Source organism: Neomonachus schauinslandi, chromosome 11 (genome assembly GCF_002201575.2).
Source record: "Neomonachus schauinslandi chromosome 11, ASM220157v2, whole genome shotgun sequence".
Lineage (NCBI taxonomy): Eukaryota > Metazoa > Chordata > Mammalia > Carnivora > Phocidae > Neomonachus > Neomonachus schauinslandi.
In genome coordinates this window covers 56,248,774-56,274,988 of record NC_058413.1, presented here as the reverse complement: position 1 = coordinate 56,274,988, position 26,215 = coordinate 56,248,774, and the positions used below count along the sequence as shown (strand labels likewise).

At 55.5% G+C, this 26,215-nt stretch overlaps 1 protein-coding gene across 1 annotated transcript; it reads right to left on the bottom strand.

Moving 5' to 3' along the window:
• Window positions 1–3,160: 3,160 nt before the first annotated feature.
• TSKU (tsukushi, small leucine rich proteoglycan) lies at window positions 3,161–19,669 on the bottom strand. The gene is made up of 3 exons (XM_044919775.1): window positions 19,531–19,669; window positions 16,855–17,034; window positions 3,161–5,729 (listed from the first exon to the last, which is right to left on the bottom strand). The coding sequence occupies exons 1-3, from the start codon at window positions 19,667–19,669 to the stop codon at window positions 4,648–4,650; spliced, it is 1,401 nt and encodes a 466-aa protein (XP_044775710.1). The 3' UTR covers window positions 3,161–4,647.
• Window positions 19,670–26,215: the final 6,546 nt, after the last annotated feature.

Below are 26,215 nucleotides of genomic sequence, written 5' to 3'. Positions count from 1 at the left end.
TTGGTGGGGCTGTCACTGACGGACATTAGGTATCGATAGATATTAGGTATCAGTGAACATTTGCTCTCTCATGAGCATTAGCCAACACAGAACACTGAGCATTGATGCGCAAGGCCCTATTAGCCTATGATGACCTCTACTGTCTTGGTGGACATTAGGTAGGAGCAGAGGGTAGGCCTCTGGCCCAGGCATGCTTGGCGGTCTTGGGCATAGAAGCATCCTGTGAGCTGGTTTGGAAGCAGTTGGTGGGTGCTAGTATCTCAATCTTCATCTGTCCTCTCTGAGAGTCCTTTGGCCATGACAATTTGGGGATGTCAGGGGGTGGTATGATAACACCCATGGAGGGAAATTCCTGGATTTGAAAGAATAATTGGCTCCCAGAGGGATGACATTACATACAAATTTACACAGACTCTCTTCTGCCATCCTGACCAACACTGGGTGTTTGCCCCTTCCTTCTCTGTAAACGGTGTGATTAAAGCACAACGGGGCTGGCTTCATGGGCAGTGGGACCTTAGAAGGGCCTTGGGCTTGGTTTAATGCTCTGCTCTTGCCATCTTGACATTCTCAATAATTTTGAATGAGTCTCCTTATTGTCATTTTACACTGGGTCCCACAAATTATCCTGGTCACCTGCCATGCGACCTTGGGCTGATCTCTGGGTCTTAGTCTCCGCATTTGTGAAATAGGGTCACGGGGCCGGGGAGGAGGACTTTGACTTTGATCTTCAGCTTTTCATGCTCAATGATGTAGAACCAGTGGTCTGATTGGAAGTACTTAGAATTGCATAACTTCCCTGATTTATTTTCAACAGAAAAAGAGATGGAATCCCAGGGTTTTTTTCGGTTTCTCAGAGCACCTCTGCTCTCTGACGTGTGGGATCTGCACAGCTGGGCCAGCCACTGAAGTAGGACACGCAAGATTGACTCACCATTGGTCAGATGAAGCCAGGCCCAGGCTGGTATCCTCATCTGTATGGTGACAATATTACCTGGGGCAGTTGTGGTGAGGAGGAAAATGCTATTTGCACACCAAGTGCACGGAACACGTGTCCAGTGAGTGGCAGCTGTATTGTCAGTGGAATGCAAGGAAATGTGTGGGAGCCAGTCTGTGCCATGATGACAAACTGTGCCTCAGTTGTCTGCCCATCGCTAAAACTCAACTGACGTGTGCTGAAGGCCTATTCTACGTTCGGCACCCAGAGCAAAGGTCCTGTGCATTAGAGTATTGTTCTGCAACTCTACAATCCGAAACCTTTATGACATTCTTCAGTCCTGAGTCAGTTATCGAAATATGAGTCTAAGACTACCTGATTCTGTAATCTATTTCCTAATTCTGTGGTTCGATGAAGCTGGGACCAAGCATTTATTTGTGCCAGGCACGCACTGTGCTTGATTCTTTACAAACGTTACTTCATTTACGCATACAATCCCGTGGAGGGAGATATTTTCATCCCCTTTCTCCAGGCTCAGAGAGGTAAAGTGATGTGGCCAAAGTCACACAACTGGTTCATGATGGACCCAAGATGTTTAATTAATCCTTTTCTGTGAACTCTAAAATGGAATCTTTGCATTCATCTCTGTAATTCTGTAAGGTTCTAATGTCATCATTCTCGGCCCCAGGATCCCAGGAGGGCCGACTGTAGCAGCATGAAGACGGTGTGGCTAGGGGATGGAAGTGCTGGGCAGGTCCGCTTTGGCCTCCAGGGGCCCTGGGCCTCGCTCCGCAACCCCTCAGACCGGGGGTGTCTGGCCATGTGCGGCCGCATGGTGGCGCTGCGGGCTGGGAGCCTCTGGAGCGGGGCGTGGATGCTGGGTTAGGTGAGGGCCGCCCGCCCGCGGGGCTTCTCCTCTCCCTAAGGTTCGCAGGAGGCCAGGGCTGCGGGATGTGCGGGGTAATGCCCCCATAGCAAGCACGGTGTGACAGTCCCATCCTCGCCCACGGAGCTTCATCCCCGCCGCTTTTGCGGATGTGAAGCTGCAGCCCAGGGCAGAGGTGACCTGTCCCAGAACTCCCGTGTCTTCTGCAGGAGGGCCTGGCCCCCCCACCCTGCCTTTAGCACTGCTTTGTCCCCATTTTAAAGACACCTACATTCCATGTCCCCCCAACCCCCCCCCGCCACTTCAAGGAGGACTTCGGGAGGGCCCAGCCTCACTGGGTTAAAGTCCCTAGGATCCCTCCCCTGACCCTGCATTTGAAGGCTTTCTTGTCCCAAGGGATGAGGGACGGGTGCACAACCAGTCTGAGGACTGTGAGTGCCGGGCTCTCACCCTGATCCTTACTCCCGTATTAACTGATGGGTGATAGCCTCCTGCTCATGGAGCCCAAGCCTGGGGATGGGGGCAGGGGTTAAGCGACATGATGGGCAAGCTTCCCAGACATACCTGTAGCCTGAATGTTCTGGGTTCTGTACCATTGTTCATCCATGACCCCCACCTCCTAAGTGTCATCGCCCTCAGTCCAGGTTCACTGTCCTTCTCAGCTCTGTGGACCTGCCTCCTCCAGGAAGCCTTCTATCCCCACCACAGGGCTCTCACAGCTCCCATGCAGCCTTTATGGTCAGGTATCTTCTGTGTGTCCTTCCCACTCACACCTCAAGAATATGAGTCCCCCAGCACAGAACAGATAGCAGAAAAAAAGCTTGTCATTGTCGGTGATGACGCTGACGGATGTTCCCACAGACCTTGGCCAGTTAGAAGGAAAAACTTAAGAGACAGCAGAGGCATTCAGATGAGCTGCAAGCAAGTTCCCGGGGCTGGAAGTATGCAAAAGGGAGTTAGGGTACCGCAGCAGTCAAAATGCAAAGCAGGAACCCCATAGGTACTGCTGGAGCTGGAGCTCTGGAGGGAGGGAAAGGGGGGCCTTAGGGAAAGCTTTCTGAGGAGGTGAGGGAGGAACCGGGTCTATTAGAGTGGGAAGGAGTTGAGCGGCAGGGACAGACCAAAGGGCAAGGCCCCTGAGGAACAGCCTGGGCAAAGGCAGAGGTGTGTTCCTGGAGCTGGGGCAGCAGGGAGAGGGGAGATGAGGCGAGACAGGGTACCAGCCACAGGGAAAGGAGCAACTACTCCGAGTAACTGCCTCCCTCGTGTCAGCTCACCATCCAAATCCCACGAGGCTCCTGGGCTTTTTCTGGGAGAACAGGCTGCCCAGGGCCTGGCCATGGATGCCAGTCAAAGGATGGAAAGAGGGACTCTTTATAGTGTTTATTCAGTCAAGGACCAGTTAGGTGTAGGGTGGGGCAGGTGGGGGAGGACAGAGCTCTCCTTGTCCTGTCGGCATCTCTGTGGGACCAGCCCCCTGAGGCCCAATGGGCCACATGCACCCCGGCTTCCACCCCACACCTCCTCCCTCAACGCATCCCCAGGACACAGTATTACAAAAGTTAACAAACGCAATGCTTTTCTTCTTTTTACAAATGACACGTTTCCATCCCCTGCCGGCAGGGGTGGGGGGTGGGGTGGTTGAAGGGACAGTCCATTACAAAGGCAACAACTTTTATAAAACAAAGACTAAGGAAAGAGCCCAGGGCTGGGAAGCTGAGATGCCACCTGGGGTGGAGCATAAACTCTGATGCGGGCACCTGCCTCCTGAAGGATGGGGGAGACAGGCTGTGGAGCTCAGGGCCAGTGGGGGAGGAATCCAGGAGGCCCCTGCGCGTTTCCAGGACTACATCGACTCCTTGCTGAGTCCATGAGAGGCAATTTACCTCAGGGGTCAATGGATGAATTTCCAGTCTTGACGCCGGGGACCCCACGCCAGAGTGGGAAACTGGTAGGGCTTGGGACTGGCATGCCTGAAGCTTCCAGAGGCTCTGCGGTGAACTGACATCGTGTGCCACACAGCTGGTTACGGGGCCCAGAGTCCCACCTCCGAGGCCCTTGCCTGTCCTGGGAATGACAGGGCAAGGGTGCACATGGCAGGATGGAGGAACCCAAGAAGGGGACAGAGGGCATGATTTAGAGAAGACAGAAAAGTGCAAAGGGCCTCACTGGGAGGCAGGGTGCTGGGGCCAGCTACGCCTCCGCTCTAGTACCTCAGTTAGCCACGTTCCTTCTCTAGACCTTAGTTGCCCCATCTGTCACATGAGGAGGCGCACTTGATTTTTTCTCTACTCCCTTCCAGGACTAAGGTTCTACCCAGGGTTCTAGAGGAAAAGAAAAGGATGAGGTGGGTCTCATGTGCCCAGAGCAAAGAGGGGGGCTACCTCATAAAAGCAGCCCATGCCCCTGAGTGACTGGACCGCGGGCCCAAGGGGATGCTCAGCCGTGGGCCTGACCTCTGCTCTGTCGCAGCGGCTTCCTTCCAGCCTCCTCCTATCACGGGTCGGGCTGGCCCAGGCCTGAGGGAAGGCACTTTGGGGACAAGTGGGGAAGGACAGCAGGGGACTGCTGTCTGGTTTGGCATCGAAGACCTTCTACTTATGGTTTGGGGGACAACATAGACAGAGGGGCAAGACTTTGCTCCTGGGTGCTGGTCCCAGCTCCAAAGCCTCTCCCCAGGTCCACGGCTCTCTTCCGATGATGCTGCCACAGAGGCCTGCTGAGTCCCCCCAGCCCCCCGGCATTGGCACATGAAAATATAAGTTACCCAGGACCTGAGGGAGCCCAGGGCAGCAGTCCGTTATGTGGCCCCAGGCTACGCCATTTGTCACAAAGTGTCGGGGCCCTTAGCAGCCGATTCCCGGGTGTCTACGCAGTGCAGGGCCACCTTGGGGCTGGAGCCAGGCTGCCGAGGGTAGGTGCCCTCCCGCACGAGCCGCCGGCAGCGCACAGCCTGGCCCACGCTGATGCTCTGCAGTGCTGGCAGGTGGAGGAGCAACGTCTCGGGCAGAGGCACCAGGCCCGTGCCCGACAGGTCCAGCTCCTGCAGGGAGCCCAGGCCTGAGAATACCTCGGCTCCTGCCCACTTGAGCTTCGGGTTGCCTGACAGGTCCAAGACCTGCAAGCTCTGCAGCTCACGGAAGCCATGGGGCGCCAGCTGGGGGAGACCTTGCAGGCTGCCCAGGGACAGGTGCGTAAGGCCCGCCAGCCCCCGGAAGGCGCCCGGGCCAACGGTGGCCAGCGGATTCCCATCCAGGCTCAGGTAGCGTAGGGGCAAGTCCCGGAGGTCGGGGACGGCGCGGAGCCGGTTCCAGGCCAGGTTCAGGCTCTGGATGGTGGGCGTGGGCAGGCCGGCCCCCGCAGGGTGCGGCGCGAGGCGGTGGATGAGGTTGTGGGAGAGGTCCACGTGCAGCGCCCGGGCCTGGCTGTGGGTGCTGAACGCGGACACCGAGACCTCCCGCAGCCGGTTGTGGCTGAGATTCACGTCGCTCAGGGGTGAGCTGGTGAAGCTCTCAGCCGGCAGAGCTGCCAGGCCGTTGTGGCTGATGTCAAGCGACTCCAGGTAGCGAAGGCGGGAGAAGGCGGTGGGCGAGAGGCTGGTGAGCAGGTTGCGGCTAAGATCCAGACCGGCCAGCGTGGTGTAGCCCGGCCCGGCCAGCACCGACTCGTTCACGGTCTCTAGCCGGTTGGAGGACAGGTCCAGGTGCGCTGTGTCCAGAGGGATGGGCACGGGCATGATGTGGGGGCCCAGGCCACTGCAATCCACGCGGGTCAGGCTGAAGCTGTCAAAGAGGCCGAAGGTCTCCACCTCGCACTGGCATCCGGGGAAGCATGGCCGGGTGGTCTGGGCCCCGCTCACAGCCAGCAACAGCAGCAGGGGCAGCAGCAGGGGCCACGGCATGGTGGGGGCTGGAAAGAGAGCCACAGGTGAGGGACGGCAGCAGGCACCCCATACCAGACGGTTCTCGCCCGACCACAGAAGCCACGAGCCGGTGTGTCTAGGCAGAGCTGAATGCTGCCACCACCGGTCCTGTCCTCCCGGGATGCTTCCCCCGAACACTCTTCCTCATATAATTCCTGCTCCCCGCTCCTCCCTGGCCTTAGTCTCTCTATCTGTGTGGTGGAGGGGTTAGGCCACGTGAGGGGAGCAGCAGAACACTTTCTTAAAAAAAAAGATCAGCGGGTAAAAGCAGGCATGCTCTGGCTGATGTGAGGGTGGGGACTTGGAACCTTCCAGGCCTGCTTAAGACCCTGCTGGAAACCTCCTGGACTGGATGGGTCTTTGGCTGGCCTCTCCCGCTGATGGGCTAGGGTGCTCCAACCGCCTCGGCTGAGAAAGTGCTGGGTGCTGCGGACTGCGCTACCTGCCTCCCAGCGCGGTCCTACTTAACCCTCACAATGACAGAAACTGCAAGGTAGCTGTTTCTGTTGCTGCTTCACGAAGAAGGAACTGAGATGTAGAAGGTTCAGAAAGCTATGCACGGCCACACGTACGGGGGGAAGGACCGGGATGGAGTACAGAGAAGCATGACTCACTGTCATGGTGTGGCGGTGCCTGAGCCATGTCTGAGACCCACACTCCAACCCCCAAGACTGAAGCCTCTCCCTGCAAGGGGGGCCCCGCAGTGACCATCCCCACCCTACCCCTTTTGTGGATAACAACATTTCAGTCCCCAGTCTGGAGCCCCCTCCCTGGCCTCCTTATTCCAGCTGGGGACAGGAATAAGGCAGGATCCTTATTCCAGCTGGGGACCCTGTGTCTAGACGTCCAGATGGGCTCTGGGACAGCTGTCCCAAGCCCCTTCCCCCTTCCCTGTCCCCACCCACAGCTGATACAGCTATTACCCCTTGTTGGCCCTTTCTTTAGCGGAGGGCAGGCAGCTAGGCTGGTTCCTTCATTATACGGATGAAGAACTAGAGGCTCAGAGAGGAACAGGGTTTTTTTCCAAACTAGTAAAAGCAGAGCAGGATCAGAACCTAGGCCTGCTCAATCCCAATTCCCCTCTTTTCATCTGCTTTCTCCAGCAGGACTGGTGAGGTAGACAGCGGAGACAGGCCCAAGAGGGGCTTTTCCCACTGACACATGCTATGAACAAGCCACTTCCCTCCCCAGCCTGTTTCCCTCCCCGTACAATTGTAACAGTAGCTGCCAGTGATGCCAGGCACTCTGTGTATGTTGTCACATTCATTCCTCACTCCCACCCACACCTGTGTGACCCAAAGCCTAGTTCATGCCCACTGCAGCTCCGAGGACAGAGGTGCTGAGGAGGGAGGGGCTCGCAGGGGGATGAGAGAGGGCTGAGTAGTGAAAGCCTCTCAGTCTGCGGTTACCCACTCCTGCCACACAGCGGCCACTCCGCCCAGGGGACAGAAGGCACCCAGCCCCACCCCAGCAGGTCTCTTTTTCTGGGGTGGCCCTGCCCTGCCCTCCTGCCCAGTCTTCCCACACCCATCCCTCCCACTGGCCCTCAGGGAGGGGGCAGCAGGATAGCATTACTAGCCCTACATGGAACTTTAAAGGGGCAGCCATCTGATCTGCACTCTGGCTCTGCGCAGGGGCAGCGAGAAGTGGGGCTCTTCTTTCCGTCCCTGCTACGTGGGCCTCTCTTCTCCCACCCCTTTCTTTTGTAGAGTCCAATTTGAGGATTAAACCGGGCCCAGGTGCATCCTGGGCTTGGGCCCCAACTGACGCAGGACAGAGTGTTCCAACGTCTGGAACCAAAAGGAAAATATTGAGTTGCTCCAGGCCCCCTTTGTTCTGCTGGGTGAGCTTCTCACCACAGGGGTTCATTACCACTCAGAGCCCCACCTTCCCTGCCAAGCCGATCTGCCCATACGCACCCTTCCTGGGGTTTAAACAAACACTACACACAGCCCCAAGGTTGCCCTGTGGTTCCCAAAGGTGATTATACAATGTGCCTATTAAATGCCAGATGGCCCCTCGTGAGCTCCTGCTTATGTAACCGGCAGCCCGAAAGCTGCCCAAACCCTCTCCCCTAGAGCGGGGGCCTCTGACCGCGCTCCCCAGGCCTCCGCCTGTCCTCCGTACCGCAAGGCAGTCATTCCTGCCCCGCCCTCTTCACACGAGGTGATTCAACTCCCACCAAAGTGCAACGCAAACTGTGAAGAGCTGGGCACGAATGCGAGGTGGTCATTACCAGGCCACTGGGGACAGGACAGCTGACATAAAGGGAGCACGAGTATAGACCAAGACCCACCTGCATAACTGCGCTTGTGGGTGCTCTCTGAGCACCCTGGACAAGGTGCCCCCCCGTCAGCCCCACAACGGCCACCTCTGCCAGGGGCCCCATTCTGTGCCAGGCCTGGACATTCCCAGGGGCAAGTGCTGACGGGGACAGTCCGAACCAGTCCCCACGATGGGCCAATGCTGGACCCACATTCTCTCCCACATCTGCAGCCACTCCAGGAGGTCTGCAGTCTTAGGCCTGTTTTAGAGGAAACGGAGAATGAGAACTGAACTCAGGCTTTGGTAACCTCCTAACTGGTTCGGTTCAAGTGGAACGCACACTTCTGTCCTTTGCTGGGAAAGGAAGAGGGAAGTGTCCAGAGAGCTCAGGCCCGGCGCCACGGTCTTTAATACTCAGTGGCTCCGGGGCTTTGGTGAGCTCGCAGCAGAGCCCAGAGGCCTCTCCGGGGTGTCCCGGGCAGTCGAGAGAAAGGAGAAACCCCTGAGGTGCCTTACAACTTCGGAGGTGGGCTGGTGTCTGAGAGTCGGTGGCCCTGTCCTGCCCAGAGGAGACCCCCCTGGGGTAACATCAGGAAGGGTGCCTTTGTAGGAGTGTGTCAGAGATGCTAGGGCCCGGCCCTGTGGCTCCAAGCCCTTCGCACAAGGCTCAGGAGCCAAAGGGAAGGCAGAATTTTCTCAGGGGGAGACTGAGGGAAGATAAAGAATATTTGGGCCAGGGGCGCGGCTCTTTATAGTTCACAAAAGGCCTTTGCTCATTGGATGCCACGAGGGCCGCAGAGCGGGGCTGCCACCTGGCACTGGAGTGATGAGGAGCCTGTGACCCATTGTGCAGTGTCTTGTCCCCAGCCTCCCAGTGAGGGGGCGGCGGCCCATGTTCAGGCTCTGGTCTCCTGATTCCAGGCTAGGGCTTCCCAGCCCACTCAGAATGGCTGTTGAAGTCTCTTAGGGATTTTATGGAGTCCATAAAAATCATGCTCAGAAAAGTCCGCAGCCTCATAGAGGGGGCTGATGCCATAATGGTAGGTATCATAAGGATAAATTGCATGTCTAGGAAAATTATAACTATGCATTAAAAAAAAAAAAAAAACCACAACAACCAACCCAAATCCTAATTTTGGAAAGTCTAGAAAAAAATATATCCATGCAACAGTTTTTCTTTAGATGGTAGAACTTTGAGTGATTTAAACATGTTTTAATCTCCTTTTCTCCCATTTCCTCTCTTACAGGAGAAGTATATATAAAACACACTGACAAACACACTAACAGAGCCTCCTAAAAGACCATGGCCATCTCTGCTTTCTCTGCTCTTGGCTAGCCACGATCCGAGCCTCAGTTTCCCCATCTGTAAAATGGAGATGTGAATAGCCAGCTCACGGGACTGTGGTGAAGACGAAATAGAATGGTGGCGGTGAGACCTCTGGCAGGCTTCCTAGCACATGGGAAGACACCAGTGTGGGCTACCCTGCCTTCCCCCACAGACTGGGAGCTGGTGGGTGGGGGCCAGCGGGCGGGCCTGACCCATCTCTCTTCCTCCTTCCTTTGGCACACATGTAGGAAACATGTCAAAGCTCTTATCGGCACCCTCTGGGAGAGCAGTTCTTTCCTGGGAGGCACACTGTTTCCACAGAGCTGCTGGATCTGTGAAGGGATGAGTAATGTTGAGTTCCCCTTGACGGAAACCACCAGCCTCAGCTCCATGGAGAGGAAAGGCCTTCACAGAGAGCCAGAATCCTTGGACGCTAACTTGCAGTGTGAACCAGGCAAGTCACTTTACCCTTCTGGACCGGTTCCTTAAACTATGAATCTGGGATGGTAATGATGGTCCCATCGGCCTCAGAGGGGACAGGTGTGAAGATGAGACTGGGAAGCTGATTATTCCCACTGAGAAATGAGGCCCTGGGGGGTGGAGGCCTTGTGATGGAAAGATGGCACCTTTTAATCTGACCTGTAGCCATATCCACTGTGGAGGTCATTGCTCAATCACAGCACTGCTTCCTGGGGAACCTGCACAGGGCCTCGGAGCTTTTCCTGACATGGTGGTTTGGAGGCCTCTGCCCACTGGTCAGGGGTGGCCCTCCGGATGAGAACTGTCATTCTGGGATCAATTCCCTGCTCTGAAGAAGCTGTGATCCTGGGAACTGGAGCCAAACCAGGCAACTCGGGGAAACGACTTCCTCTCTCTCAGCCTGTTTCCTCACCTAAAACAGAGACAACAACCCCTTCCTCAAGGGATCGCTGTGAGGACCTGAGACCACAGGGCCAGGAGCTGACGGAGTGCAGCTGATGAGTGCTGGTGCCTCTCCTCGGCTGTAGGGTAGAAGGAGCCCCCTGAGGGCCCTCCCCCATCCCCTTCTCCACTCTCTGGGGGCTGAAGGGGAGGCGACAGGATGACTGTGTGTGGTGACAAGACAGACCCTGGAGGACAGTCAGGAGCCCCAGCCTGGTCTGCTCACACCCGTGGACGAGTCCCCTCTCCTCTCTGCGCCTCAGCTCCCCTGGCTTCACAGTGAGAGGTTTAGCCTAGACCCTGCAGCTCCAGCGTCTCAGGAGGGCAACACGTACCAGAAACATTTACTAAATCTCTACTGAGTGCAGGGCGCCGTGCAAGGCCATGGGAGGTGCATGTTGGGCGGGGGTGGGGGGGCCAGGCCCCTGTCCTCATGAGGCTTACAGACCAGCAGTGGGGACAGGAGAGCAAGTCGGATCAAGACTGCTAACACCTGCCTTGTACCCAGAAGAACAGGACTCCAGTGCCCAGCGTGCCACCATCTGTGTGACCTTCACGGTTTTTCTTTCTTTCTTTGAGCCTCGGTTTTCTCATCTGTAACAGTACGGACTCTGCCTCCCTCTGGGACCTGGGATCTACCCTGGGGAGGAAGGGAAAGGCAGACATGTGGCCATCATCGAAGGCAAGGGAGGAAAGGGATCTTTGGCCCAAGACGTATCACTTCTTTTCCAAACCCCAGCCTGCAGATAAAAGACACTGGTCAGCCAGCCTACAGAACACAGGGGCTTAGAAACTACCCACCCTGGGTTGGGGGGACACAGCATAAGGTCCTCTGGGCAGGGGCCAGGAGTTATTCCTTGGTGGGACCACTGTGGCTCTAAGGAAAGTTGGGCCATGGTCTGTGAGGTCAGAAGACAAAGCCGCGTGGCTACTTCCTAACAGACTCCAGGCAGCATTCCCTCCCGTGTCAGCGAGAGCCTGCTCAGACAGCCCCCAGGACAGGTGTGGCCACGTCACTCCCCTTCTCAAAACCCTCCCAACCTCTCCTCTTACCTACAGACATCAAGTTCACCGTGGCACAGAGGCACGCTGTCCCCACGGTCCTCCCTCCCCCAGCTGAGCCCCCGCCTTGACCTGAACCTACGGTGGGGAGCTCTGAACAACTCTCGGCCCTTGCTCGCACTTCCTCAAACTCAGAGAGTTCAGGGTGGGGAACTGGAAGGTCCCCCAGAGATCACTGGCAACTGAGGCCCAGAGGGGGCAGTGACAAGGAAACGGCAGAGCAGGGCCCAGGACCCGGGTCCCGGTGCCTGACTGCGACCAGCGGCACGCCTGCGGAACAAAGTTTTTCTGTCCACTCGGGCCCCAGAGCCGGTCTCCTGGCCTGGGCCTCTCACGCCGTCTGCGAGCCTCCTTCGGCTGCATACTCACTAGATCCTCTCCTGTGATTTACCTGCCTGTCTCCTGACTTCAAGTGTGAGTGGCTTGGGGCAGTGACTCTGCCTTCTTCACCTGTCCATCCCTCCCCTGCGCTGGTGTCTGAGCCAGGCCTGGAGGCCACGGCAGACCCTGTCGGGTGAAGGAACAGGCCTGCTGGACTCAGACCCAGGTGTAAGGCCAGCCCCGCGCCTGCGTGCCTGAGGCAAGTGTCAACCTTCTTGGGTCTCAGTGTCCTCAACAGGGGCAACGACGCAGGGTTGGTCAAAGCATTATGGGAGAGCGTGTGAAACACTCGGCTCCATGTCTGCCACATGCTAAGTGCTCCATGCGTGGTAGTCGATGACGGCGATGACTTACGAAGCTTCCAGAAAGCAATGACCGTGTTACTCTTCTTTATGTTCCTCCCCACCCAAGGACCCAGCACAGCGCCAGGCACCCGGCAGGTCTGTGACTGCTTGTACTGACATTCTCTGGACAGTGTGCTGGTGTGCTGGCCAGGGCCCAAACTCCCTCCTCCTTCTCTGAGACCCATCTGGAGCTCGGCGTTCTGGCTTAGGCCTTCCTGGCCCCAGGTGCCTGCCCCTGGTGCCGCATCACAGCGTTTCTGGGCCAAAGATTTGCCAGCTCCTCACCACAACTTCAAGAGGGAGCCCCTGGCACAGGAATGAGGTGGGCAGGAGGCTGAGCCTTGGGCTGGACCAGGGCCCCTGCCCCCACCCGAGACAGGCCGCTCGGAGCTAAGCTGCCTCCCACCCTGCTCCCTCCGCCATGAGCTCACTTGAGCTGATGCCAACGAAATCCCCAAGTGGAAATTCCACGAACACCCGGCCGCCCCCTGCTCCCACCACCACTTAGCTCTGGAAATGCAAGGCAAAAAGAATTTCAGGGCCTTGAGGGCTGACTCTCCCAACAGAATCGCTAATGCCACACATCTGTACAAACAAGTCAGCTCACCGCGCACCTTCTGTATCCACCATCTCGTTTCTGCCTCATCACAGTCCTTGACCACGGGGATCACTGTCCCTATTTTGCAGAAGAGACTGACATTACTCAGCTGTGTGGTAGAGGAACCAAGTCTCAAAACCAGATGTCTGAGCTCCAAATCCCTCCTCATACCGCTGGGACTCAACTTACAAATGGGCCCGTGTGGGTGACAGCTAGAGCTGATCATGCTGGAGTGTAATTACATTTACCTGTCTGCCCTGTGAGCAGGGATGGGATCAGACTGCTCTTTATGCCCTTGGAGCTGAGCCCTGGGGTTGGCACAGAGCGGGTACTACGTGAAGATGTATCAGGCATTCAGAACGCTACCACTTCACCAAAGGACACCTCTTAACCTTTCCACTGCCTCAGCTGTGATCTGTTCAGTCACCCCGCAAGATCAGCTGGTTAGGCCCTATCTTACAGCTACGTGAAGAGACCCAGAGAGGTTCGGTGATCTGTCCAGAGTCACACAGCCTGTGAGGACAGGGGCTGGACTCAGGATCCAGGTACTCTGACACCCAGTGCCTGGCCTCCTCTATGACATTATCGCTGGTGCAGTTGGGCCCAGCAACCTTGGCCGAGGAGGATGATCTACAGGGAAATGGGCAAGGCTCCTAAGACTATTTCCTCCGTCCGGCGTGTCTTCTTCCTGAAGCTTGCCGAGATCCCTTCGGTGGAAGGCAGTGTGTGTAGACTCACGGGGAGGCAGTTTGGGGCAGAGGAATGCGTTTTGCAGCCAGGCAGACCAGGCGCCAACCCCAGAGTGCCTCTCCTGCCAGGAGGCTTGCGTGGGCCCTCACCCCTGAGTCTGAGCCTTCCTCTGTAACATGATGAGAATTCTGGTATTGCTCCCAGCAGGTCACTGGATGATTACACAAGGTAAGATGAAGACTCAGTCCCAGGCCTGGCACGTATTGGTGCTCACTGCATGTGGGTTCCTGTCCCCTAAAGGCTGCTTTCAGGGGCCAGGAAAGAAAAAGGAGCTGCGACACCAGCAGATCTGAAGGTGAGGCAGGGGCAGAGTTTAAAGAATCTAAGATGCACCTGGGAGCCTTGGATTCTTTCCTAAGGCACCGTCCAGGGCCCTTCCTGGGCTACAAATGCTGACTAGGATTTAACAGGGAATTGGGAAGGGGGTTTTGGAAAGGTTGCAGAAGCCAAAGTAGGCTGAAGCAGGTGTGTCACCTATGACAGAATGAGGACAGAATGAGAATCGGGTAGGTGGGTCACCATCTTCCCCTCTTTCATCCCCCAAGCCAGGCAGTGACCTCGCCCTGCCCAGGTTCAGCTCAGGAGGCGTCCTGGCCTGGACTGCTGTAACAGCCTTGTTCCTAGCCCCCTGCCTCCAACTGTCAGCCTTACTGGGCACCACAGTACAATCCCAACAGAAGAATAGGACCTACCATTGCTCCCACTTAAAACCCATCCTACAAAGAGGGCTTGCCAGACTAGAAGCCCATTTTGCTTCCAGGGCCCCATGCCTTTGCACAGGCTGCTCCCTCTGACGAAGACGACAGAGATGCCCTTCTTTTCTTTGACCATGCATCGTCCCCCTAGGCTCCCATGGCCTCTGGGTTGCTCACATCAAAGTATGATACACTTTGTGGTTTGTGACCATCTTTGGATCTGTGTCCTGCTCATCTCCTGTGTGGGGCCTGGCCACGTGAAAGGGGATAAACCAGATGAATGAAATGTCCTGGACAGAAAGCTTCCTCCTGCTTGGTGAGGACAACAGTGGCCCAAGCTTGCAGGAGACTTCGGGCTTTGCCAGGTGGTGAAATCAGGTTTAGGACCACAGTTGAAGCTGTCTCTGCTTTCTGTTGTCAGTGCAATCCCACACCACAGGCACACCACAAACCTCGTCTCATTTCGTTAGCACATGTAATTCATCATCTTATTTGGCATTCACCACAGATCAGTGAGACAGGAATTACTACTGTTCACATCTGAAGGATGAGAAGACTGAGAATCAGAGATAAAGTTACTTGGCCAAGGTCACAGAGCTAGGAAGCGACCGAGTGGGAGTAAAATCTAGGTTCTTGACTCTAACTCTGCCTGCAGACTGGTCTCCCAGTCTCCAGCACCGCCCACAAGCCAGAGGACGTTTTCTTGGAATTACCAATCCCACGCTATTATGCCTGCTTAAACCCACCAGCAGCTCTCCACGACCTGCAGATTCAAATCCCAGCTCCTAGGCCCGGCATTCAAGGCCCTCATATCTGCCCCCTCCCTTCCCTCCCAGGGGAATTCCAATTCCCACCCCACCCCAACACCCACCTTGCATTGAGTCCACAGTGCTGACCACCTCTGTGCTGTTATCAGAATACACAGCCACGCAGGCTGTCCCCTCGGTGGGAGACACTTCCTGCTTACCCCTGCTGCTGCATTCCAGCCTTCCCTTCCCAGGATGCAGGGGCTCCAGGCCCACCTCACCTCATCCCTCCCTAACTTCAAAGCCACCTCCCCTCCCCCCATTCAATACAGCAAATTACTGCCTGGGGAAAGCTCGGGACAGAATGGAGGTGCGTGTCAAACATCAAAGTGTTTCCAGGTTCTGTGGTCTCAAGCAGTCAGCCACAACAGAAAGGGAGGGGTGAAGTTGTCAACACCTTCCTTTCCAGAAGGGAAACTGAGGCAGAGAAAGGAAAGCGCCCGTGTCTGCCTCCTTCCCAGATGAGTGGCTTGTGGCCCTCCTTCACATCTGCAGCATCCCCAAAACTCTAGGTTAAAGACTGGGTGGAGGGGGGTTGGGGGGGCAGGGGAGGGAAGGTGTTAGGGCTATATCTCCGAGACTCAGGATCAAAGGCGCAGCAGGCTTACACCGAGCGCTCCCTCTCGGGTCGGACCTAGGCTCCGCAAGTCTGGACTTATCTGAAGGGTAGAGCAGGCAGAAAGGAGGATGGGGAAGTTCCTGAGTCACCTCCTCGTCCCGGCCAAGTGTGGGCGGCACCGCTCTCAGGCCGAAGCCCGCACAGCGCGGGTAATCCCGACTGCACGCTCGGCGCCCAGAGGGAGTTCTCTCGCCCCCATCCAGAGCAGGGCGACCGCGACTCCGCGAGGCTGAGCAACTCGCCCAGGGCCGGACTGGGGGCCCGTGGCCGTCCCATTGGGAACCAGTAGGTGCCGGGATCCCAGAAGCCGTCGCCTCCCCACCTACCGGATCGGAGGGGTGGTCCCCCCATCCCCCGGGGGCGGGACGCCAGCGGAGAGCGGATCTCAAAGCGGAGCCGGGGGTTGGGGCCGGCCTCTCGCCAAGCAGACACGTCTCTCTCGGTCACATACACTCCCTCGGAGAAGCGCCCGGCGGGCAACACCGGCTGCCGTCTCCTCTCCTGTCTCCAGCCCCCACGCCGGGGTCCAGGACTGGCCGCTTACCTCTCTTCTCCTAGCTGGGTCGGCTGGGGTGTCCCGCACGCCCCGCCCAGCCGTGGCCTGGGCGAGTCCCCCAGCGCGGCTGACCCCCGCCCCCATCCTATCCCATCCCCTCGCGGCTCTAAGAACCCCAGGAGGTGAAGGAGGGGCGGGCTGCCAGCGCCCCGGCCCCGGCTGCAGCGGGAGGAGGACGGGGGCTGTTGCCAGAGGAACCAGAAGAAAAGTTTGAAGTCAAGTCGGGGGCCCGGGTGGACAGCAGGGGAGCGAGGAGTTGGGGCGGTGTCTGGCTCTCGGCGCGCACACACTCCACGGACATCCAACCCAGACACGTCGACAGGCACAGACCACGTACACGGACACACGACGATGAGCCCACCCACACCCACAACCAAATGCGGGCCCACAAAACGTGGACATAGGCACTAAACAGCCAGACAAAGCCACGGACACACAAAGGCTCAGGCAGATGCACGTCCCCGGATCCAAATCTACAAAGACCCACAAACGCGTGATGCACGTGTCCGCACAAAGACCCCAGAGGCGCCGGCCCCCGGCCCGCGTCCAGAGCCTTTGTCTCCTGGAAGCCCTCACCCCTTGGTACGTGTTTCCTACCCCGGCCCAGCGCCAGGCACCCCGCAGCCGCTGCCGACGCCCTGGATCCAGGAAAAGTTGAGGGGCCCGGGGCCCGCCCCCAGAGTCCAGCGCCGCCCGCCCGCCCGCCGGATGGGGCGGCGAGGTTGGGGTCGGCGGCTCCGGACCTTCGCCCTCAGCGCGACTCCCGCTCCGCCGGGACCCACACCCACCTGGAAGCCTGCACCACAGCCGCCTCGGTGCGCTCACAGAGGCGGCCCGGCCGCGGGCTCTCCGGCCGGCGCTTTTCTCCGCGCGGCGCGGCCCGCCCCCCGGCCCCCGGCCGCCGCTGGGAGCCCCCCGCCCCCGCCTGCCCGGCGCCCAGTGGCGGCTCGGGCCCGCCGCCCGACGACCTAGGGAGTGTCGCCAAAGTGCCGGCTTTCCCGGCGCGCGCCCGCCCCGCCCCCCGCCCCCCGCCCGCCTGCGGAGCCCTAGCAGGCCCGGGTTCCACCCTAGGGAGCGTCTCAAAAGTGCGCACGCAGCTCCCGCCCACTCCAGTCGGCCTCGCTCCCAGCTTCCTGCAACCCGGATCCCTGCCCCCTTCCCCAGAGCGCCTGAGCAACCTCAGCAGATGGCCGCACGGCCGGGAACATCTGGAGGTCGCAAGACTGCGTGTGTGCGTGTGTGTGTGTGTGTGTGTGTGTGTGTGTGTGTGTGCGCGCGCGCGCGAGCCAAAGAGAGGGTGGGGGGACGTTAGTAAGAAAGAGATTGGGTGGGTAAGGGTTCCCTCTTCTCGAGTTCATCCTCTCGTTTTTTTAAATGAGTGAAAGAGGTCCAGAGACATTGGTGAGAAGTAGACCAGGAATCTGAAACCGAGCAAGACTGGCTGAAAGACGAACCCGCAGAGGGGAGAGAGACAGGCTTGGGCAGAAAAACTAGCAGGAGAGGAGAGGGAAAGCAGCAGACTTACTTGCTCTGAAGGGAACCGTGGACTCTGGTTGGATTTCTAAGAAGGGAAACTGCGTGTGTGACTAGGCACCACTTATTCCTCTGCAGCTCATCCTCTCTTCACCCGTCTTTATGTTTATAAGGTCAGGAAGACATCCAAAAAAAAAGAAAAAAAACCTTTAAAAAACGGGGATTGGGAGAGAAATTGCCTGATGGATGCATTCCCAATGTGGGGCTTGCCTGAGTTTGAGTCTCCCAGTCTACACACCTAGACAGGGGTAGGGGGCAGTTGTCAGGCAGCCCAGAGCTATCTGGCCCAGGGCTGGAGGGAGGCTTTGGTCTTGAACCCTGGACCTCCCAGGAACCCCCTGTTGTGGAGAGGGCCTCTGGGTGCAGAGATTGGGCAGTGTTCCCCCTGCAGTGGCCCAGATTTGCACTCCCAGTCTTTTTGCTTATTTCTTTATTACCTTTTTTTTTTTAAATTAGAAAAAAAATTTTGCTTGGGCTTGTGTGTATGTGTCTGCCTGTCTACCTGGAAGGAGGGAGGTACGTAGAGGGATGGGGAAGGAGGAGTGGGGGCCGCTACCCCAGCCTCAGGGCAGCAAAATTGAATCTGCTACATGGAGCCAGGGTGCTCTTGCAAGTCCTCCCCTGCACCCAGTGACCGTGCAGGTCCTGCAGATGGTGCTCGCCTGGGCTGAGACCCCCAGACCCTGCCCGTTAGGGAGGTGAGGGGAGAAGGCTGGGAGCCTGGTCTTCTCAGTGTGGGACGGGAAGAGCTCTCCTGTCTCCTCTGCCTCTGGCACTTGTCCTCCCCCAATTAGAAACCCAGCTGCCAGAACTGGGAGGCCAGAGGGCCAAGCAGCCAGACTTCTCATCAGTCTTTGAAATTGTACCCCAGGCTCCTTTGCATCCAGTCACCTCCTCACAGTCGAGCTCATAATAAATGGGCCGCTGAGATTCAACTCTGCACCCCGTAATCGTTCTCTGTGCAGCCTGGTGCCCTCAGGAGGAGATGGAGCCCTTCCCAGCCCTTCTCCCTGCCTGGGGAGGAGACCCCCAAAAAGCATTTGGTGAGGGTCCTGAGCTTGGACAGGGTTTGGGTTCCAGCCCTGCCACTTCCCAGCTTTGGGTAATCTTAGGCAAGTCACCTATCCTCTCTGAGGTTCTGCGCCGCAAGAGAGGCTGTGATGAGAAGTAAACAGGGTAACTTAGTAAGGCAGTAAAACTTGTCACAGGAAGCACCATCCTGCAGTGTTAATTGCCAGTAGTATTATACCTAGATGTCTCCCACCAGGGATGGTGTAGAGGCTGGAAAGCCCAGCAGGCTTGAGGGGGAGGGGCGCGGGGAATGGCCATCTGACTCTCTGGCCCCCTTCCCTGTGGGGGAGAGGGCTTTCTTTCAGTGCAATCTCCCTGGGCCCTGGCCTGGAGACTTTCATCCTCCCCTCCCTTGATGTGGAGTTCTGGAGTGAGCCTCCTGCTGAGCATCTGAGAAATGGAGATAAATACTCAATCAACCCCCTGGGGAACTCAGGGGGGGAGGGGGATGCTAACTCCCACTGCCCTTTGTATGCAGGGTCTATCGGCTGGGCTGGAGAATCCAGGCTCCCCCAAATGGCTTTTCACCTAACGTTCACATGATGAACAGCCCTTCACACCTTGGTTGGTGGCTGCAGGCAGTTTCGAAGCACTTCTGCATTCATCATTTCCCTGATCTTCCCTAACTTGGGCTTTGGATAGGGAATGTCCGTCAGCCCCACCCACCTCCCTTGTCTGCTGTCTACACTGCAACAAAAATAACCTTCCTAAACTGCAAAACTCCAAAACTGATCATGACGCTTGTCTACTTAAAACCTTTCAGTGGCAAAAGCCAAACTCCTTGGCTTGGCATTCAAGGCCCATGAGATATGCCCCCCCGCCCCCACCTCTTCAGCCTCGTTTCTGGCCACCCCTCTTACACATATAAAACTCTAGTCCTCTAGTCACCTGGAACTGGTGGAGGGAGACGAGGGAGGGGAGCACCTCTACATTCTTCAAGTCTCTATCCAGATTCTCCTCCCCCAGGAAGCCCTCTGCCTGGCGAAGTTGGTCCTTCATTCTGTTATGTTGCCCCTCCCTTTGTACATAGGCACTATCACTTTCCCGTTCCCTTCACCCTTCTGTAGTCATCCTGACCGTTGTCACAGGCCAGGGACTGTGCTGGCTGCTTTAAAGGTCACTACATCACTTAATCCTTGTGTGGTTGTTAAGTGATTAACAGATTGATAGTGGTGAGGCCCAGAGAAAGAAATCTGTCCAGTGTCACACAACCTGTTTTCTGCAGAGCTAGAACAATAGTTAGGGCCCCTGTGCTCCTTGTACAATCCACACAAAAGCAAAATGTGGTATAATAAGACAGACCTCGGGACCCAAGTGTCCCAGATGCAAGCCATTGCTCTATCCTCGGCTACCAATGGACATCCTTCGCCCGAGCCTGTTTCCTTACCTGTAAAATGGGAATAAATAAGAAGCCCTACCTCACTGGGATGGAGGGAGGATCAAATGAATTAACACAGATGCCAAAATGTTGTACGCTGTAGGGTGCTGTGTGCTTTTAATTGATTTCCTTGACCAGCCGTACTGCAACTGAGTTCTTTTTTCTCAGACCTCTCCAGACTGGAGGTCAAAGGCACTGGTAGTCCTTCGATTGCCTTGCTCATTTCCCATGTTTTGAGAAAGCTAAAAGGTCTTTTTCTTTCCCTTATCATAGCTGTCAAGCCCTGACCAGAAAACCCGCCAAATCCAATGTATTTCCATGAACCTCCCGGATCTCTAACTATTTTTCTTGCTGCATTTTCTTCTTTCCAGCTGTCAGAAGCTGGCAGATCTAAAGTTAATAGAGCCACGTGAGGCAATAATAGGAAAGAAGAGCTGGAAGACAAAGACTGCCTGTCCAAGCCCCTTCTGATTCCATAGGGCTGAGTTGGCTGGTGCTATGCTGTGTTTTTTAAAAGCCCGTGTGGTGATTCTGATGTTAGTACGGGGACTGGGGGACACGGCAGAACTCCTTAGGGTTTGCCAAGTCCTTCCACACACGTTTTCATTTTTAAGCCTCTGAGCACCCTTCTTAGGTCGTCTCTTAGCTCTGTGTTACAGATGTGGAAACTGAGCCTCAGAAGTGACCGCCCCAGGCAGTGGGACAGAGCCAGGGCCTCAAACTGTCTCTGACAGAACTCCAGCCAGTGCTTGGCGGGGCAGAATCCTGTGCCTGGCTTTTGCCAGTGTCTCAGCAGTCACTGTGCCATGAACACCCTTCCCCTCCTGCCAAATCAAATGCTTCCCTAAATATTTCTCTCCCACTCTCCCACCTCCGTGCTTTTTCCCCTGCCTGGAATGACTTTCTCAGCTCAGTCTGCCAGCTGCAGTCCTCATGGTCTTCCAAGCCCGGCTGCCTCCTCCACAAAGACATTTTCATTTCCCCCACTTTCTCTTCCTTTGAGCCTGGAAGCACTTGGTCTGTGCTTCTACGCAGCCCCCTCTCCAGCCCCGCCCCCTGCTGCCACTGGATGCCCCAACGTCCCCAGCTGTTGGGGTTCCCGGCAGGTTCTGGCCATGCCTCGCTGCCTCCCTGACTCTGTTCCTGCTGTGCCCCCCTACAGAAGTGCCCCTTACTCCACACCACCTCTCACTGATTCAGAGTCCAGCCGAGTATCACCTTCTCCAGGAAGCCTCACCTGACTTTCCCAATCCTTGACTTGACCCTTGGAGGCCCTCCTTGGTGTGTCCTGGCATAGTGAGGTTACCTCTGCCATGAGCAAGGTTGTTCTTTCATTTGTTTATTCATTATGGCAAGGGGCAAACTTCTGGGCTGAACTGCGGAGGTATGAATCCCAGCTTTAGAGTAGGGAAGTTCTAAAACTTCTCTCTCTGCCTTACATTTCTTCTTTTTTTCAAAGAGGATTTTATTTATTTTTAAGTAATCTCTACACCCAATGTGGGGCTCAAATCTACAACCCTGAGATCAAGAGTCGAATTGAAGATTTCACGGACTGAGCCAGCCAGGAAGCCCCTGCCTTACATTTCTTATCTGTAAAGTGAGAAAAATAGTCTCTACCTCAAAGGTTATTGTAAGAATTAAATGAATTAATCCATGTAGACTGTGTAGAGCGGTGTCTGGAATATAGTGAGCCCTTGATGAATGTTGGCGACTACTATTATGATTTATTCATTCATTCTTCAGCAGATGTTTGTAAAATGAGACAGGGAAGCTGAAGCGGGAGTCTGATTGTTTGGCCCAGGAGAACCCAGTGTGGGGTATGGGAAATTTGGCAGGCACAAAGATTTGTTTTCCCCCTGCAGAGGAAAAAAAAAAAAAAATGGAAGGTGGCATTGGCCTTGGGAGTGGGGAGGGGACCCAGTAGAGAGGGAGGCTCCCTCTACTGGACCCATGGATCTCTGGTGGGCCCTCTCAGCAGGAGACCCTGGTTTGCACAGAGGCCCAAGACTGTTAGTGAAACCTGCCAGGGCCTCAGCCTCCAGAGTTCCCAGTTTGGTGTTAGTGGTAAGGGGTCAGGAACAAATTGTCTCCTGAGCAGCTGCCAGAGTTGGTCTTCTGCCAGGAGGCCCAGTCCACACCTCAAGCGCTGCCTTTCCCTGCCATGGCTTCCAGGCTTCCTCTGACCCCATCCCTGCCTCCAGGGGCTAAGCTGACCTGCATGTTCAGACAGAAGGTGATGCACCTGTCACTGGAGAGTCAGCATGGAAGCCGAAGGGCCCTTGCGGATCAGAAACCAGGCATTCTCCCCTATTGCCTCCCTCATTTTACAGGTGGGAGACTGAGGTCCAAAGAAGGGGAATGACTTGTCCAAGGTCACAGAGCTAATGAACAGGAAAGCTTCTAGACTCCCAGTCAGGAGTCTTTTAATCTCTTTACATTGCCGCTATACTTCTTCCATCCTTCCATCCCTCTATCCTACTGTCTTTACTCTCTGTCCATCTGCCCGTCCACTGTCCATCCAACCATCCATCCCTCCACCCACCCAGCCAGCTAGCCAGCCAGCAAGTGTTTACCTCTCGCACTGACACATCAGGTCTGGTGCTGGGCTCCAGGAACCCACAGCTGGGGTGGGGAACACTGTCACAGACAGCTTATGTTCCAAAGAGTTTTGGATGCTCTGATAGAAATCCGTGCAGAGCATTCACAGCAGAGGGGGTCAGATTCTAGTTGGAGCAATGAGGAAAAGTGTCATCAGAGAGGGGAGGGTTGGGAGAGCCCTGCTGGGGAGAGAGGGGTTAGGAATATGGGGTTCGGGAAGAAGTTAAGGGCGTTCCAGCTAGAGGGGAGAGTGTGAAGCAACAGTGCTTCAGTGTGGCTGGTGTACCAGGCATGAGGGGGCCTGGTCTGAGGTCTGAGAGAAGGCAAGTGAGTCACAGGGCCTGGGGCCCTATGGGTCGGCCAAGATGTCAGTCCTTGGTGCCACATGCATGGGAACCTCAGATGGTCTATTCCATTGTCAGGTGCTTATCTGAGAGAGCCCCAGTGAAGGGTGCTCAGGGAGGAGGGAAGTCTCTGGGGACTTTGTCCCCTTCCTGTTAGCCTATCTGTCTCCTTGACCTGCCCTACCCCCCATACTCATTTCTTCCTCCTCCTCTGCCCTTCTCTGTCCCTCTCTCTCTCCTTCTGGCCTGTTAGTCCTTATCAGTGACCTGGACCCTCCCCCCTTTCCTCTCTGTCTTCCTGACAAGAAACAGGTTGTATCCCACCACCACACTGTGCTGGCAAAGAGCCCCTGCCTGGAGGTCAGGACATGGGATTCCAGTCCTGGCTTTGTCACCAACCAACCTCTTAATAACAGCATATTTGCAGGGCCATTATCCAACCCGTGTCTCCTGGGCCCCTCGCTACAGCGCCCTCTATAGGGAAGATGTCTCATTTACACGAGGGGGCAGAAGGCTTCAGGACTAGGTCCTGTCCCTGAGGGCCAGTGAACTCTGGAGAACTTTGTTATCAGGCTTGGGTTACATGATTACGTTCGTTATTGCGTGCAAAGGGCTGTGTGCACAGTTTATTACCTTCTGCCCCAGGACAAACAGAACTACAGAATGCTACCCCCACAAGTTGACTCTCAGAGAACATCAGAATCGTTCCTATCCATAAGCAAACAAGTTCTATGTCAAAGGGGTTTTCAGACTTTTTTTTTTTTTTAAATGACAGCCTATCGTAAGAAATGCATAGTATCACACAATCAGGGACACAGGTACATATATGTATACACAAAGCAGAAGCAAATGTTTGACAGAACAGTACTTACCCTTACCACATTTAATATACTCTGATATTTTCTTTTCTATCTTATTCTATTCCATTAGCTATAACAATGGTGGTCACAACCCTGTAAATTGATTTCACATCCCACTAACAAGTTAAAATGGGAAGTCTGAGAACCTCTGTTTTAGTGTCTCTGGTGTTTAAGGCCAAACAAGCCAAGAGAACAAAAGAATACCTTCCCTAAACTAGCTGGTCCGCACTCACCGCTCGCTCTCCCCAACTGATGCATTCACTTAGGAATATTTGCTGAGCATTTACTGACGATCCTGCCTTGCATCCGTTAAATTTCTTGAATGACAGTCTAGTTTCATTGTTTCCACTTTCTCACTCCCATTCATCCCCTCTAGAAAACCATAACCCGGCCTTTGCCACTGCTAAGCTGCCGACAGTGGCTCACCAACCCTCACTGAGTGACGTCTGTCATAGCTGACTCTGTCTTTCTCCTTGGCTTGCCCCTCTACATTGTCCCCCACCACACGCTGCCCCCGTTGGTCCCCAGCTCTGCGGTTCCCCAGGCTCTGTTCTGCATTCCCCTCTGCCTCTCACTCGGCAGGGTTTCCTGGGGCGGCTCACCCCTGCCCTGCCCCATGCCTCCCGTTGCTGCCCGATGCTGAAGAACGTGTTGTCTGGTGGGGCCGCGCGTGCCAGCCTCTCAGCCACCTGCCTGCTCGTCATCTCCATGAGGGAGTCCTATAGGTCTCACATTTGACTCCATTCGCTGGAGTCAAAGCTCCGGCTCATACCCAAACCTGCCCCTCCTGGGCCCCCATCTTAGGCAAAGGTGTCACCACCCACCCAGCTGTATAAACGCCGAGCCTGGGACCCATCCCAGACTCCTTACTCTTCCTCGTCCCCACAGTTGGCGCATCCCTGAGCTTCTCAAATCTGTCCCCTTCTCTCTGTTCACCTCACCTGAGCCGAGTCCAGGTGACAGCTTTTCTTGCCTAGACCGTGGAAATCACCTCCTTGAGGTCTCCTGCCTGCACGTCACCACCGTCAGACCAAGCTCTTTGGAACCGTGAGAGGGTTTCTTTTATTTATTTATACATTTAAAAAATTTTTATTTTAGTTTCAGAGGTGGAGGTGAGTGATTTATCAGTGTTATATAACACCCAGTGCTCATTACATCACATGCCCTCCTTAATGTCCATCACCCAGTTACCCCTCCCTCTCACCCCCCTCCCTCCACCAACCCTCAGTTTGTTTCTTATGATAAAGAGTCTCTTGCGGTTTGTCTCCCTCTCTGATTTTGTCTTGTTTTTTCCTCTCTTCCCCTACGATCCTCTGTTTTGTTTCTTAAATTCCACACATGAGTGAGAATATATGATAATTATCTTTCTCTGATTGACTTATTTTGCTTAGCATAATACGAGAGGGTTTCTTTTAAATTGCAATAATGACCTTGCCTCTACTTGGTTTTAAAATCTTCCCATGACTGTTGCTTTTATGATGAAGTTGTAATTATTTACCGTGACACAAAAACGTTGCGTAATCTTGCCCCGGCCTACCTCCTCTGCCTCACCTTTCACCTGTATCTCTGAGTTCTGGGACACATACGACCATCTTCAGTTCCTTGGACAAGGTGCCCTCCCTGCTCCCGGCCGCTGTCGCTCCTGTTCTCTAACTGGAACGCTGGCTGAAGCCCATTGCCTCCTCTAGTCCCAGCTTAGCTGATGGTCGTTCAGGACGCTGTCTCTGGCCCACCACGGCTGGTTCCCCTGTTTTGCTTCACGCTTCCGTAGCGCCTTCTGCTTCTTCTGTCATGGGCTTTACCACACTTTGTCATCATTGGCTCACGCTTGTCCTCTCTACCTCCCGACCGTAAGCTCTGAGAATCTAGGGGCATCGCTGTGCTCGCTGCTGTGTCCCTAGCCCTGAGCTCAGGACCTCACAGATAGTAGGCACTCAGTGAGTGTCTGTAAAAGAATGGCCTTTTAGGGGCATCTGGGTGGTCAGTTAAGTGTCTGCCTTTGGCTCAGGCCATGATTCCAGGGTCCTGGGACCCAGTTCCGCATCGGGCTCCCTGCTCAGCCAGGACCCTGCTTCTCCCTCTGCTGCTCCCCCTGCTCGTGCGTGTGCTCTCTCTTTCTCTCTGATAAATAAATAAATAAAATCTTTAAAAAAAGAACAGGCTTTTAGACTTAATGTTGGAAGCAAAACAGAATCACCACGGTGTTAGGAAGGGACAGTAACCAGATGTTTGGTTACTGTCGATGGACTGTGACAATCAGAGTCCCAGGACATTAGAATCATGGAAGTATACTGCATGGATTCACAGAATGTGGATGCCTGGGACCAGAGGATATTTCAGTCCCTACCACTTGCCAGCTGTAATC